Genomic DNA, 16,248 nt, shown 5'->3' with positions numbered 1-16,248 from the left:
CATGAGCCAGTCAAAATCTCACATGGCCTGGCTTCGGGCAAACGGCTTGGCATCATCTCCCGTTTAATAATTGAGGACGCTTATCTCTCGAGCTCGTGGGTCTTGGGAGCCCATAACCTATACCATTTCATCAAATATTCATGCACGGAAGTGAGTAAAACACATACTCCGAAGCAGGGGGGTCCGAATTGAGTGCAGTCTGATGTGTTTCAAAATGGGTTGGGGCAGCCTAAGCTAATAATTGTGTCCGTGTGTTTGTGTCACAAACGTTTGGTGTTTTGAAGTAGTTTTTTTCTCTCTCTCTCTCTCTATGGGACCTTTTTTCCAGAATTAAAATGATGGAAATATGAATAGGCTTTACCCTTTATTGCAATAATTAATGCTTCTATATTTGCATTGCCTTTGTACTGTTCGCCCCTTGGCGTTCTCTGGTCTGACGCTGGTGAGACTAGGCCATAGAGAGGGCTGTTTCTGGTGTAGGCCAATCAGTTTCATAGACAATGCCATCTATTATCAGAGCGTGCTTGTTTGCCTGCATTCACCACAAGTACCGTATGTGGTTAATGTAGACTTGATGCCTTGCTGTAGGTGTCTGTTTGGTGTTTGAACATCTTAACACCTGTGTTATTGCCATAAAGGATACAGCCTATTACTCTTTGGTTCTTTCGGTAAGTTACGTAGGTAGATATAAAACAAAATAAATCACGACGTTTCGATAGCAACACAAGCCATCGACGTGATTTATTTTGTTTTATTTCTACCTACGTAACTTACCGAAATAACCAAAGAGTGGATTCCTGCAGTCACGAAAGCTTCAAATCAAGATTGATGAAGCCTATTCTTATTTTCATAGTTTTTTTCTTTATCCTTTTTATCCGTGCGTTGCCCGCTATAACCAAAGGTGACAAAAAGCGATCGAGTAGCATTACTTTAATTTATCGAAACGACAAAAAATTACAATAATTATGATGATTATTGTTATCCTTGCAAGTGAGAGCCAACACAAATAGTTGCTCGCGGCAATCGCGTTGGCCGGTGAGATGATTCCCAAGCAACCTGAAATGTCCGTGGCGTGTCGTGGCCTCGAGGCAGTGATTTGAGCCACCACCATGGCAGGTCGATCAGCAGAGGTGACGCGATTGCGACGTTGAAACGCCATTCTTTAGCTGTTGTTCATTTCGCGCCGCTCGGCTTTGTAAAAAAAAATCCTTCCCATCGACTCGTTTTACCCCGAGTTCTCGAGACCTTGCTCAATCCTACACAATGAATTGTTACCTCAAACGCAAAGCACCTCGGTACTTGCAGGTGAGAGGTTGGCTTCAAAATAAGGTTCTCAATGCCATAAATAAATAAAAGGTTGCACAGTTGAATCCCTGCAGCCTTATGTGACATTTGACCGACTGCTGAAAGCTTCCTGTGCATCCATGGAAATTGTGAACTTCATTTTGAAGTTAATCTTTCATCTGTAGCATTGAGGTGATTTGTCTTCAATACATCTTGTATTGGTTGGCTTGTGCAAATCAATACAAGATGTCAATGATCGTGCTGTTTGTTCATGGCAGCTTGGGATTTGAGCCTTTGGGCCTGTGTTCAGCAACCGTGATGTAAAAAAGAAATACAACAAATACTGCCACGTGCATCACATCTTATGGAAGTGCTTGGCGTCCCGTACGTGCCCGCGTATCACGGCAGGCCACGGAGAGCGACCCTGGCGACATGGACCTCACGGGGCTGCCCGAGGGTCTGGTGGACTCGGAGGACGACGAGGAGGAAGACGAGGATGAGATCGAACGCTCCGGCGAGGCTCTGCCGAGCCACGACTTTGTGCGCGACTGCCTCGAGAAGGAGCCCAACGACCGCACGGACGATGATATCGGTAAACTTTTTAAATCATGGAATTACTTTGTAAATTAAAATTTATTTGATATCTCACCCACTCCAAAATGGGGTTGACCAGGCCTCATTTTTATGTATATGAGACAAGGCTTTGCCTGTGAAATTACAGTGTTCCTTCCACCAACCAATAATTGATCTTAAAAAAAAAATGAGTGTTGTATAAATGAAATAAAATATTAATGTAAGTGTGGAAGCATGCTCGAATCACGATATCATCATGTCCCAATTTCAGGTGAATATCATTCGTGTTATGTCCTGCATAACGAAAAAAACACACGCATCTCATATGGACAATTGAGACTGATAACACATTCTAATGCTCTTTTTGAACGATTAGAAAGATGAAATTCATCACGTATATATTAAAGTCTATGCTGATAAGTGGAACAATCTAAAAATATTGGCCCCACAAAAATATAACCCATAGGGTTTATTGGTTTTACCCATTGAACAGGGTCCCCTTGAATTCCTTCACTGCTTAAAGTCTAAAACTTACACACTCAACATAAATGATCGCTACCATCAATGAACTAAGTGAACCACAACACCTTGCTGATCTCGTCAAGGAGCATAAACCACCAAGCGAACTCCGGTCATCGTCACGGTAACCTTTTGGCTGGCCATCGAACAAAGTCGGTCACCGCATCGCGCTGCGCATTCAGATGCGCTTCTGCGGCCGTCTGAAATGCTCTTCCTTCCGATATTAGGAAGCCACTGGACCGATGCACTTTTAAATCTAGATTGAAAACTAATTTATTTAGAACTGCTCTTTGTGATTAGTTTGTTCTTCTTCTTGGTTCTTTCAGTAAAGTCACGTAGAATGGAAACAATAAAATAATAAAAATAAAACATAATAAAATAATTCTCACGACGTTTCGGCCACAACGCAAGCAGACGTCCTCAGGTGAAGAACAGGTCTGTCGAGAAGACAGAGTCTGAATGACAACCCCAGGCTTGGAGCGTCTTTCCCATCACGGTTGGCTATGTATGGTACAAAAGAAGTTCTACCTACATACATACTCGCAGGGGCACCCAGATGCATGTAGCAAGCGCACACACTATCTCTCTATCCGGTGCTCGCGCAAAGAAGGCACGCTGGCTCTGAGGCTTGCTGACGTGCCGGGGCTCTGTGTCTGCCGCTTGGTGACCCACAGAGCAGATGCTGGAGTTCATGCACCAGCTGCCCGCCTTCGCCAACATGACCATGTCGGTGCGACGCGAGCTCTGCGCTGTCATGGAGTTTGCGGTGGTGGAGCACGCCGGCACCGTCGTGTTGAACCACGGCGAGGAGGTAGCTACCGTCGCTGTTGTCATCGTCGTTGTTGTTGTCATTGGCGTCATTGTCATCATCATTGTCATCGTCATCGTCGTTGTCGTAGTCGTTATTATTGATATCATTGACATCATCCTTGTCGTCATCGTCATTGTCAACATCGTCATCACCATTGTCGTCATTGTGGTCATCGTCATCATCGTCATCGTCGTAGTCGTTATTATTGTTATCATTGGCATCGTCGTCATTGTGATAATCTTCATTATCATTGTCATCGTCGTCATTGTGATCGTCGTCATTGTGATCGTCGTCATTGTGATCGTCATCATTATCGGCATCAAAATCATTTTTTCTGAATTTTCTGAAGCAAACTGTGGCTTCATCCCTAGCCATAGTTGGCATGTAATTTTAATATGCATTTTGTTGATGCTTTGCAATTTCACTTTTCCTTTCACATTTCTGATTTCGCGTTTCGATGTCCATTTTCTGCACTGATATTTGTTTTATTCAACGCATTTTTTTTTTCATCGCAGTTTTCCCGAGCGAAAGAGATATTTACTCATCGCAATGATTTATAACCCGCTTATAAATGCGCTTCAGTGTGTTTTTTGCTGGACATATGCAGGGTACAATTTTGTTTTTTTGCGAAATAAACCCTATTAGCTGTCATATTTAGACAGGGAGATGAGGATGAATTTATAATGTGCTTGGTTCAAAGAGCGAACCCGCAGGATTACTCTCGCTTGGGTCCCGTCACTCTGTATTCGTGCGTTTGCTCATGTCGTTATTTACGCATTCTGATCGCCGTTGCAACGATGTCCTGTCACCTTGCCCGCTTGTTTCGCTAGCTGGACTCGTGGTCGGTGATCCTGAACGGCTCGGTGGAGATCACCAACTTTGACGGGCGTACGGAGACGCTGTACATGGGCAACAGCTTTGGAGTGTCTCCTACTGAGCATACAGAAGTCATGGTCGGGGTCATGAAAACAAAGACCGATGACTGCCAGGTACCTGAAGACTTTAAGAATGGGGCCTGACAGAAGGAATGGGTGCCACAGCAAGGGGGATGAATGTTCAGTTAAAGGGAATCTTTTTTTAATCGCATTCTATTGAGATTTTAACAATTTTGAATTAAAATGTTGACATGTTAACTAAACAAATATGTGGAAAAGATAAAACAAAAAATCCAGAATAATTTGGAGAAAATTCCGAAAAAACTTTCCAAACATGACCCCAACTAATTTCGATATTTTTCACGGAGCCAGAAATTGTGTAGTCACATTGAAGGAGGTGTTTGAGGGGAAGGCAAATGTGATTCCTCAATGGCAAGGATGAAAGCCTTCAATATCAATGGTGTGCCCAAGTGCTTAGCACTTCAAAGAGATCGTGTGGAGAAAAGATGACTCACTGATTCAATGTCAGGACTTGTCCCGTCTAAGCACAACACATCGCACGTACAAACACAACAACATCGTCATCAGCTGCCATTGCCACCCAGTTGGGTGATATCACCATGACAACTCTACCGTGATAGGTGCATTTTAAGGTCACGTGGAGTGGTGGTGGCTGGCTGGCAAGAAGGCATGGAGGTGGTCCAGGTGTCGTAGATCAACAGACATATGTGGGACCAGGAAATAATAAAGCACTGTGCAAACTTGCTTTATTTTATCCACCGGTTGCCAAGCTTGTTGTTGTGAGCATTGCACCACCACTTTCTCTAATAACAGCAACAGCTGTCGCCATTCTCTACTAAGTGGCGGTGACGTCACCACATCACTTATGCCACAGGCTAAGGCACACTTTGAGACTGTGACATGTGAAAGGCTCGCCAGAAGGTCATCACAGGACAGACCCAGGTGTTGTGGGTGAACTGACTGCGACGACTGGCAGATGCACCACCAGTGTTCGCCACTGCGCCGACTTGACAAAATTGATATGAGACAAGGACTTATCAGACTTTTGGGGGCAAGTGTTGTTAGCCATCACCTATGAGGGCGGCACGGCACATGAGGGGGTGGGTGGCCAGCACCACATCCGACTGCCTTTGTCTCCCTAGCGGCGATGTTTACACACCGCACCAGCTACTCACTTGAGGCTGAGGCGATCTCAGGGAGGCCCATGACCAGATCATCTTCTAATAAAACAATAATAGGGTTTTTCCCCTTTTTTTCTGGCAACAAAACTGAAACCTTTTTACAAGGATTCATGTCTGCATTAACCACAATACTTGCAGTCAAAATGCAAACAAAAAAACACACTCTGATAATATATGCATTGTCCTTGAAACTGATTGGTCCACACCAAGGGACGGCTTTCAAGGACAATGCATATATTATCATAGTTGTTTTTTGTTTGCATTTTGACTGCAAGTATTGTGGTTAATGCAGACATGAATCCTTCTAAAAAGGTTTAAGTTTTGTTGCCAAAAAAAATTGGAAAAACCCTATTATTATATTTTGGTACTGGCAAAAGGAGGTCTAATGATACAGATAATCTTCATTGGTATTGGTGGCCGTGAGCGGGAATCAAACTCGGGTCACCGGGTTCGTAGCGCAGCACGCTAACCGCTGCGCCACCGCTCCCCCACTGATATGAACACACAACTACGGCACTTCTCCCAGCAGTCCATGAGATTAAACCCTTACCTGTGTGTGTGTGTCAGTTTGTGTGCATAGCACAGCAGGACTACTGCCGCATCCTGAACCAGGTGGAGAGGAACATGCAGAAGGTGGAGGAGGAGGGAGAGATCGTCATGGTGAAGGAGCACCGAGAGCTCGACCGCACTGGCACTCGCAAGGGGCACATCGTCATCAAGGTACGTGCTCTCGCTCAGACACGCTTGGCATGTTGGCAGGGCCCCTCCTGGGCGCCGCGGTGGCGAGATGTTAACTACCTCGCCTGGTACGCAGGAGGTCGTAGGTTCGATCCCGACCCTGATGCCCGTCTGTTCTTCCCGTGGTCACGTGGGTTTTTCTACCGGGTCCTTCGGTTTTTTCCCCCCCCACATTTATAAACACGCGTTTAGGTTATTTCACCGCTATAAATTTCCACGTGATAAGCCAATTCGTTGAGCTTTCATTCGTGGCCAGGTCGCTTCGGAAAAATAGCTGTACAGCTCAGTGGGCCTTACCTGGTGAAATAGAAATAGTCATTGTCGATTAGAAGAGTCATGAGACTCGGCACGGCATTTCTGGGTAAAACATGCTCGTGCCAAGGCGAAGATCCCCCGTGTGTAGCACGTGCGCATGCTGTTGGGGCGAGCGCCGTTGTTAACGAGCGCGCTTGTTGAAGCCAAATGTGGCGTGCAAGGGGATGACGTGGCCGGCACACCACACCGAGCCACGTCCATCTCCCCAGCGCCGATGTTTTCACGCGCGCACGCGCGCGCGCCCGGTTTCAACCGGCGCTCGTCACGTCCGCACCTTGGCTTCTGCGCAGGGTACGATGGAGCGGCTGCTCACCCACTTGGTGGAGGAGCACTCTGTGGTCGACCCCACGTACGTGGAGGACTTCCTCCTCACCTATCGCACCTTCCTGCCCGGCGCCAAGCACGTGGGCGAAAAGCTGCTCGAGTGGTTCGGCGACACGAGCCTCCGGGACAAGGTGCGTTGCCGACACGGAAGGACTGCCCGTAACTGTTTCCCCCCGAACTAAATCTCGCTCGCCCATCGAGGGCCCCCCGCCCCCCCCCGGTCTCTCGGCCTCACTTCGCCGGCTTCCCGTCCGACCGCTGCGAGATCCTTCATCCTCGCGGTTAAATCGCATCCACGGCCTTCCACCTCTATGACCTCCTGTGCCCCCATGTTCCTGCCCGCTCCCTCCGCTCCACGTGCCGTGGCCTCCTCCTTGCTCCCAAGATTCCCGCTGCTCCACAATTGGTGGCCACTCCGTGTAGCCACCACGCCTCCCCCACCCTCTGGAACTCCCTCTCGGGGCAGCAATGCCTGGTCTGTCTCTCTCTCTCTACTTTCTACATTATTTTTGAGTGTGCTTTCAGACCCCCATAGTTTCTTCATTTGTCTCCTCCTACAGCCACGCTCGCTGCCTTCCATTCTCTTCCTTTTCTCCCCTTGGTAATTCTGCGCTGGGAGACGTTCGGTGCGTTATGGGTGTGTTGCAATGTGGGTTGTTGTTGTTGTTGTTGTCGTAATAATTTATCATGACCGAGAGCGTCACTGATCCTACCCGTGATTGGCTGCTGGTTCTCGCCACGATCCCCCCCACACCCCCCTCCCCACCCCAGTAAAGCCCTGATTGGTTCAATCTTAATTTTTGGAGCTTTCGTGACTGCAGGAATTATTCTTTGGTTTTTTCGGTAAAGTCACGTATAAAGATAAAATAATAAATTAAATAATAGCATACGACGTTTCGATTGCAACACAAGCAATCATCATCAGGTATAATGAAATAGCGACATAGAATCTAACCAGAAAACTATAGACAGACATGTAAGCAGACAGATATCACCAAGATACATATTGATTGGTTGTTTGTGGCCGTGTGCCCAGGTGACCAGAGTGGTTCTCCTGTGGGTGAACAATCACTTCAACGACTTCGAAGGGGACCCGGAGATGACTCAGTTCCTGGAGAAGTTCAAGGATGGCCTGGAGAGAGAGGTGGGTGCTTGTGAACTTGATCTGCAGACCTTGTTGCTGTTGTTGATCCGGGGCATTTTCTGTGATGATTCATGGAGCATTAATTTGCATACGTATAATAGTATGTACATATATATAATAAAATGGACCATTTGGTAAACCGCTGCAGTCAGCGCTCCTTCAACCGGGGACGAATAGAAAAACTCTACGAACGCTCTCCTTGAAGCCCTCTTGTCATGGCTAGCAGGCCTTGACATTGGCATTTAGCTCATTAACGTATTGCCGTGTGCAAGAATATAATAATTTATATATATAATCGTATGCTTCTGACCGAATCGCTGGGAATGCACCAGGATCTCATCAGATCATTGCAAAAATCCTAGCAGGGTTGGAGCTGGAATGCGCTTGAATGGGCTACCACCGTGCATAGGCTGCAGCGTGGCTTTATTGTCAGCATACGAGCCGTGCATTGGAGTTCATCATTGTGATGCACAATGCTCAAGTCTATGTGCTCTGCGTTTGCCCAAACTAGATTCACCTCCTATCTAGAGAGGGATACGTATCAATGCCGGAGGCAATTGGGTGTTGTTTGAAACCTAAATGGGATCCATGATTCAAGATGATTGCCTGCTCAGATGAGACTTGGGCAGTTGCTCATCATCTCCTGCTTGATTCCCCGAAGCCAGTGGTGGAAATTCCACGTTCCTATTGTGGGGGCGAGTTAATCACGACCGAACAACCTCAGCTCAGCCTGCAATAAGCAGTCTCGGTTGAGTGTGCAGACACATCTCTGCCAATACTTCATTAGTTAAGCTGTATTTATTTGAAATGCGATTCAAATGTGATTCAAAACAACTGTAAGTGCCACAGCGACATGCGATATTGCACCATTACAATCGGACTAAGCTCTTCCAGGTGAACACTGTGCTTGTCACCGAGTGATCGACAGTCTGGCTTGTTGTATGCACTTTCAACACATCGACCCGCGTGCAATCGGCAAACACGTTCACAACCGGCTCGGCGGTAGCCTTGGCACAAAGGAGCAGATCTTCCGTATAGCCTCATCAGGCGGTCGGGGCAAGTGCTGTTAGCGAGCGACTATGAAGGCCGGCACGGCACACCAGGAGGTGGGTGGCCAGCACCACGCCCGGCTATCTGTATCACGGCAATGGCGATGTTTACACATTGCACCAGGTGCTCGTTTGAGGCTGAGTCAACCTCTGGGAGGCCCAGTACCGGTTGAAATATTCACCACTGTTATTGGTCGTGAGCGGGAATAGAACGCTGGTCGCCGGGTTCGTAGTGCAGCGCGCTAACCACTGCACTCCCTCTCCCCTAGCCTTGGCACGCAGGAGGGTGAACGGCTCGCTGAGAAATCTTGCCTTTTTTCACTTTTCCGCCAACGTAAATCTGCGAGCCTCTCTCGCTTGTCTGCGAGCGCGCGCGTGCTTAAACAGCCGAGTGCTTTGACCTTGCTCCCCGTGTGTCCAAGGGTTCCGAGTTATCTTTCATCCGCGCGTTTTTGTATCGACTCTTTGAGCAAAGTGTTTGTCTTGCGGTGCCATTCCATCGCTTTGACACTTACAATGAATAGGTGCGTGCAGACGATGCCAGCATTGTTGTTGATATTTGTTGTTGGAATTATTCTTTAATAGATATCGTAAAAAAAAAATGTCAACTTGTAACAGCCGGGCTGCATGGTATTCACTCGCCCTCGAAGAGAGGGAACAACTCAGAGGTGCGAGGAGGAACCACAAACAATGAGCCGGCGCCAACTATTGCCTAAGCTCTTCAGCCCTCTTATATGTTAAGGCGTTATCGGCCAGTTATTGAATGTTTAAATGTGGGAGCACAAACGGTGCACCTGGAGAAAAAATCCACACATGCGAGGGGGGAATACTCTATCCCATGGACTTGGAACAGCTGGAATCCACATTTTTTTGCTGTGCCGCATTTGCCTTGCGAGCCCCAGGGTATTGCTCCTGGACGCCCACGGGAAGGGAGTTTCACGACATTTGTGCGAACCACCAACCCCCGCTACCTCCACGGTGCCGGATTACAAGCCACGTGCATAACCACCACTGCCCGGCTCACCGCTCGCTTCGTATAAATTTAGCTGCACAATCGTACGCTTAGTCTCTACACAGCAACCGGTCCGGTGACCGTGTCACGCGTGCGGAGTCGCACCCGAGTCAAAGTGAGACCGCGAATCATTCACCGTTGCGCTCCCCCCCCCCCCCCCCCACCTCGCGTCTCTCCTCCCGCTGCAGAAGATGCAGGGCCACCTGCGCCTGTTGAACATCGCCTGCGCCGCCAAGGCCAAGAGACGCTCGCTGACGCTGACCCGGCCCGGCCGCGACGAGCCTCTGCCCTTCGCGCTGACGGGCGGCAGCGAGCGGGGGTTCGGCGTGTTCGTGGAGAGCGTGCAGGCCGGCAGCCGGGCTGACGAGGCCGGGCTTGGACGCGGGGACCAGGTGAGCCGAGCGGCCCGCGGTCGACGCATCGCTCGCGCAGTGCTTCATGGCTGGGATGGCCGGTCGCAGGCCGGTGCTGCGTCATACCGTGTGCCGCACAGGGGCAGCTGCCGCCAGGGGTCCCCTGCCTCAGGGGGACCTCGAGAGGAGGCGCGGTGTCAATGTTAACCGACGACGATGACGATGAGTGTGTGGGCTCACCTGCGTTACGGGGAGCTAAGTTGATATTATTTTCTGAGCTGTTTAAGAAATACATGGAATGAATGTAGTTGCTGGAAAGCTAAGTGACCAGATCAAGCAAGTAGAGGTCATAGAGATAACAAGATCGAATCAAAGCGTTTACAGTAGTCTTCATCGAAGCCTATCCGTCATTATTTTTTATCATACGTGGGATGCTGTAATGCCGCTGGTACATAAAAAGGGTTTGTTTACCTTACGAAGCAGAAAAAGAATATTATACGAGTTGGATGATCATCTGTGGGTTACGTCCTTTGAAAACTGTCTGTGCGAAAAAAAGAGTCCGAGGGGAAAAAAAATACCAAAAACAACGACGACAAAAAACAACATTTAAACAACAACAAAACAACAACAAAAAACAACAACAAAACAACAACGTCCACCTCTAGTCGGTGTGAGCCACGCGACGCTGCTGCTGTGCCGCACCGCCGCCGCCGTCCTTTGTTGTCGTCACCAAATTTTTTCGCGTTTTATTTGTTTGTTCGGGCAGATCCTGGAAGTGAACGGGCAGAACTTTGAGAACATCCAGCTGTCGAAGGCGCTGGAAATCCTGCAGCACAACACCCACCTGTCCATCTCCGTCAAAACCAACCTCATGGGTGAGAAGCCGTTGCGGTCGCCCCTCGAGTTGCAAACCCGGTCATCGAGCGTCCTCCCCCTCCCCGCCCCACACGTTGTGCTTTTGTTTTAAGGTGCGCTACATTCTAAATGGCCTCGCCTCTCACGGATACGGTTTGCCCCGAGCTGTTTTAACGCGTTCACTTGCTCTTTTTTTCTTATGCCAATTCCAGACTGAGCCAAAATCAATTTAACCGTTGATTTTCTCGCAAGTGTCTGCAGCTTCCACTTGTAGCATATGTCAAGTACGCTTAAATTACACGTTCAGGCTTTTAAGTTTGTGCGCCACGCGGTGATAGCTTCTGGAGTAGCGCGACTGACACTTTAGGGGGTGGAGGGGACAGCAGTTGCAGGGCTGCACATTTACCCTTTCTTTTTCTTTACCATTCATCGCGCCCACTACTACGAACCAGCACGCTCACCTCCGTTGTCCTCTGCTTGGCGGTCCCTCACCCCCCCCCCTGCCCCCCAGTGTTCAAGGAGCTACAGAACTGGACGGGCGACGAGCCCGGCTCCTTGAATTTCGCCGGCCGTTGCGGCGCTGCCACCGCCGCCCCCTCCTCCTCCTCCTCGGGCGCCGCAGCCGCTGCAGCCGCGCTGTCGTACGAGTCTCACCGGCCCAGGATCGTGGACGGCGGTAACGCGGTGCGTCTCTCGGTGCCCGATCTGGCCATACCGCACGAGCTCAGCATCCCCGTCGAGAAGTTCAAGGGCAAGGGCAAGGCGAGCACGGTGAGCGGCCGATCGCGGCTGAGGAAGTTCGTCAACAAGACCTTCAGCATCCTGCCCACCAAGCCGTACGGGTGAGAGGAGCTTTGCCGTTGGCGTGCGCTTGGCTTCGTTTTGTGCGCGCGCGTTGTGCCGTTGAAGCGTTATTTCGCGACGGGGGGGAACGCGCTGACGGTGGCTCGGTGCGACAGCGAGCGGCTCGCGGTCGGAACGTCATCACCTTCGGGGGTCGATAAAATGAGTACTATTTTTGCATACCCCAGTTTGGTCATGTACAGCAGCTTGATAAATAGTAACATACGTTTGGGAAAGCCTGCATCCGGCAGTGGCTAGACCATAGCTTCCGTTGTTGATAATGACGTTGAATACATTTTTGGCGCTGGCTCCCCGCGTGGCTGGCTTCCCCATTCATCCGCGGTTCCTCGCGCCTCCGAGGCGTTCGCTCTTCGAGAGCGAGTGATTGCCGCGTTCGTTGCACGTGGAAATTATTATCGAACGGCGGTCATCTAAAGTTTTTTTTTTTGTTTGTGCCGCCGCTGGTGCTGCGTTTCGAATTTAAAGCAGCGGCAGCACCGAGGTGAAGATCGGCCAGTCGCAGGACGACAGCATTGTGGGCCTCAAGCCGCCCGTGTGCGGCACGTCCACGTGGATGCTGCGCGGCTCCCTCTCCTCCAGCAACCCCGACCTCCTGCAGTGCCACCGGCTCATGGACTTCACCGCGCCTCCCGGTGAGCCGCCGCCGCCCGCGACAGTCCTCGGTCTCCCCCCGGCACGGCCACACGCTGCGGCCGCCGACTCTCTCGTATTGCCAGGGTCGCGGTCTGAGGCTTCGTGCGGGACATGAGGCTGAGTTTGCCACGTGGTGCAGCGACGTTTCCCCGTCACGCAGCAGCCTCGCCGAGGGGAGATGAGCTCTGCCCCGCGGTCGTTGGAGTGGGCAGACTCCGTTGGCTTTTTAACCGTTGTCTAGCACCCTCTGTAAAACTTAATGTAAGTAGATAATTCAGACGGACACTAATTTGCGTATTTACCGAAAAAACCTAAGAATATGAATCCTTGCAGTCACAAAAGCTTCAAATCTAGAACTAATTTGCGTGCTTAATTACAACGGGGGCAGCGTTTTGTACGACGACACACGGGATGACCGATTCCTCAATTTTCGCTCCGTATCCGACTCGTCAGCTCGCCCGCTCACTCGCTCGCCCGCCCGCCCGCCCGCTCGCTAACTCGCCCAATCGCTTGCCCCGCAGACGTCCACGACCAGGTGCTGCGCATTTTCAAGGCGGACCAGTCGAGCCGCTACATCGTGATCGGGCGCGAGACAACCGCGCGCGAGGTCGTCACGCTGGCGCTGCAGGAGTTCACGCTGACGGGGCCTCCCGACTCCTTCTCTCTGTGCGAGGTGTCGGCCGCGCCCGACGGAGTCACGCGCCAGCGCCGGCTGCCCGACCAGCTCTCCCGGCTAGCCGAGCGCATCCAGCTGAGCGCCAGGTGCCCGCCTCCTCCTTGCGCGCTACCTCTCCCGGGCCGACCCGTTACGTGAACGTTGCGATTGGCTATCTTAGGGCCGGCAGGATTTGTTCTGGTCCCTCCTTTGGAAATACTTGGACCTCTTTGTCCACTGTACGACCGTGCCGCGCCGGGGCCATGTCGAGCCATTCCTGGCACGGCTCAAGAAGCGCGGGTTGTTTTTCCACTGCAGAGAGGTTTTCCCTCTCCAATATGAAAAAAATATTCTGATTCTATCTTCCCACCCCCCCGTTCACCACCCTCCCCAAATCGCCCCCCCCCCCCACCCACCTCTGCCCCCACCCGCGGCGGCGCAGGTACTACCTGAAGAACAACATGGAGACGGAGACGCTGTGCTCGGACGAGAACGCGCAGGAGCTGCTGCGCGAGGGCCAAGTGTCCCTGCTGCAGCTGAGCACGGTGGAGGTGGCGGCGCAGGTGTCGATGGGCGACTTCGAGCTGTTCCGCACCATCGAGCCCACCGAGTACGTGGACGACCTCTTCAAGCTGCGCTCGCGCACGGGCACGCGCGCCCTCAAGCTCTTCGAGGGCGCCCTCAACCAGGAGACGTTCTGGGTGGCGTCCGAGGTGCTCGCCGAGCCGGGCCAGATCAAGCGCGTCAAGGTGCTCAAGCACTTCATCAAGATCGCGCTGCACTGCCGCGAGTGCAAGAACTTCAACTCCATGTTCGCCATCATCAGGTGTGTGCGCGCTGGGATTTTTATGATTATTATATATGTGTGTTTTTGTTCCCCAGACATGTTCGCTGACCCCGGAGGGGTTCTGGGTCAGCGACACACATAAAAAATGTTCGCCTCACCGGGCGCACACCACCGCAGCCAGTAAATCTCTCGGGAACGGCCGTGGCCACGGGTCGCATGCATCTCAATTTTCCCTCCACACCATTTAGAAACACGCGTTTAGAGTATTTGGCTGCTATACATTTCCACAATGATAAGCCATTTCATTGAGCTATCCGTTTGCGGCCGGGTCGCTTCTGATAAAGAGCTCTACAGCTCAGCGGCACCCTTACCTGATGAAAAAAAAAAAACGAAGTTTAACATTCCACGTGTTTGTGTGGGATCGACCGACGCGCTCGGCTCGGCCCCTCACAGTGGCCTCAGCCACAGCTCGGTGGCCCGACTCAACGGGACGTGGGAGAAGCTTCCGACCAAGTACGAGAGCCTCTACCGCGAGCTGCAGGACCTGTTCGACCCGTCGCGAAACATGGCCAAGTACCGCAACGTGCTGAGCAGCCAGAGTCTGCAGCCACCCCTCATCCCGCTCTTCCCCGTTGTCAAGAAGGACCTCACCTTCCTGCACGAAGGTACCCGCCCGCTCGACCCAGCTCCGCGCGTCGACGCGAGTCCCAGCGCTGGGAGACGGTGCAGAGGCCAACGCTGCATTTTCACCATCGCCAGGAACCAGGCTCGGTTCACACCGGCACCTGCGACGAGCGCGGTTGGCTACGTACGGTGCCGAGAAATTCAACGTGCGCGCGTACATATACCGCCTTGCACCAAGCAGGGTGACTCGCGGTCGTGCACTAGCCGGGGCGAGACAACGGAGGTCTCCCTGGTAGATCCCACCGCGACCGAGCACGTCACAGGTGCGGCTCGAGGAGCGGCAGGCGCCGTGCGCGACGGGGCCACCGTTCACTCGTCGTGCAGATGCCACATTCTGAAGTCTCGGTCTGAGTCCGAGAGAGACACGAAAATAAACAAAAACCAAGGCAGGTTTTTTCCCCCCTCGAAGCATTCAAGGGTACCGATGGCAAAATGTTTTTGGTTGCCGACGAGGCAAACAAGGCCACCACATCGGGTACCCATTGTCGGCCGAGTGAACAACCTCGTTGAACACCAGGCTCCAACCATGCACGCTGTATCGCTACCTCGCTGTCGCGCCGTCTAACACGAGGAGGTGCATGTGTCTATTTTTATATTTGAGATTTTATTTTTATTCCCTTCAGGCAACGACTCGCGGGTGGACGGGATGGTGAACTTTGAGAAGCTGCGAATGATCGCCAAGGAGGTCCGCCAGGTGGTGAGAATGGCCTCCGTTGGAATGGACGCTGCGGCCATGTTCCGACACAGGTGAGGCGACGGGAGCGTTCACCGCTCTCATGAACAATAATGTTTGAACTTTGCCGCTAAATTGTTTGTGTGTCTGTTGAGGCTATACGGGGAGTCTTTGTTGTGTGTGTGTGCGTGCGCACGTGTGTGTACAAGTGGGTAGCGGTAGTGTAGTGGTTAGCACGTGCTGCGCTACGAACCCCGGTTGACCCAAGTTCCACACCCGCTTATGGCCAACACCAGTGACGATTATTTGAACCGTTCCTGGGCCTCCCCTAGGTCGACTCAGCCTCACATGAATACCTGGTGTGGTGTGTAACCATGGCCACCAGAGAGACAAAGGCGGTTGGGAGTGGTGCTGGCCACCCACCCCCTCATCTGCCCTCCCGGCCTTCATAAGCACTTGCCCCAACAGCGTGCTAAGGCTATACGGGGGATCTTTGTTCTTGTGTACAATCGGTGAAGTAAAACCCAACGCAGCTAATGTGCGATTCGTTCAGAAGCATTGCTCTGCTCGTTAGTCGTGCATTTCTGTTGTGGACTCTCTCTATTCATGTCCCTTGTTCATGAACAAGGACTGATTGTGGTAGAAGCTTTGTGCCCATGCTGCATTGCTGTGGGCTACTGTGGAGACCTTGTGCATTCAATGAATATTATCTGCAAACATTTTTTCAGACTTTTGTATATATCGGCAAGGCCATTTGTGCAAGCGTTATGCCCTCCCATGGCGTGTGCCTTAATCCCACACACACACACACACGTAAAACGCAGACATGTTCGTCACTTAATTGAAATGTGCAAGAGTAAATTAACTACAAGGAAGCCACTTGATGGTCCTGGAAGTT

General features: G+C 51.3%; 1 protein-coding gene across 1 annotated transcript in view; it reads left to right on the top strand.

Moving 5' to 3' along the window:
* LOC133354458 (rap guanine nucleotide exchange factor 2-like) overlaps nt 1-16,248 on the top strand; it is a 221,226-nt gene that overhangs the window by 185,845 nt on the left and 19,133 nt on the right. Inside the window, 14 exon segments of the mRNA XM_061571308.1 lie at nt 1,693-1,876; nt 3,051-3,187; nt 4,018-4,176; nt 5,832-5,984; nt 6,608-6,772; nt 7,678-7,785; nt 10,035-10,238; nt 10,966-11,074; nt 11,566-11,896; nt 12,384-12,550; nt 13,073-13,313; nt 13,649-14,032; nt 14,447-14,658; nt 15,301-15,424. Of these exon segments, the coding sequence (XP_061427292.1) occupies nt 1,693-1,876; nt 3,051-3,187; nt 4,018-4,176; nt 5,832-5,984; nt 6,608-6,772; nt 7,678-7,785; nt 10,035-10,238; nt 10,966-11,074; nt 11,566-11,896; nt 12,384-12,550; nt 13,073-13,313; nt 13,649-14,032; nt 14,447-14,658; nt 15,301-15,424 (2,678 nt within the window).

This window comes from Lethenteron reissneri, chromosome 47 (genome assembly GCF_015708825.2).
Source record: "Lethenteron reissneri isolate LAM-NWPU_2019-01 chromosome 47, ASM1570882v1, whole genome shotgun sequence".
NCBI classification, from domain to species: domain Eukaryota; kingdom Metazoa; phylum Chordata; class Hyperoartia; order Petromyzontiformes; family Petromyzontidae; genus Lethenteron; species Lethenteron reissneri.
This window is presented reverse-complemented; position numbering and strand designations above follow the sequence as displayed.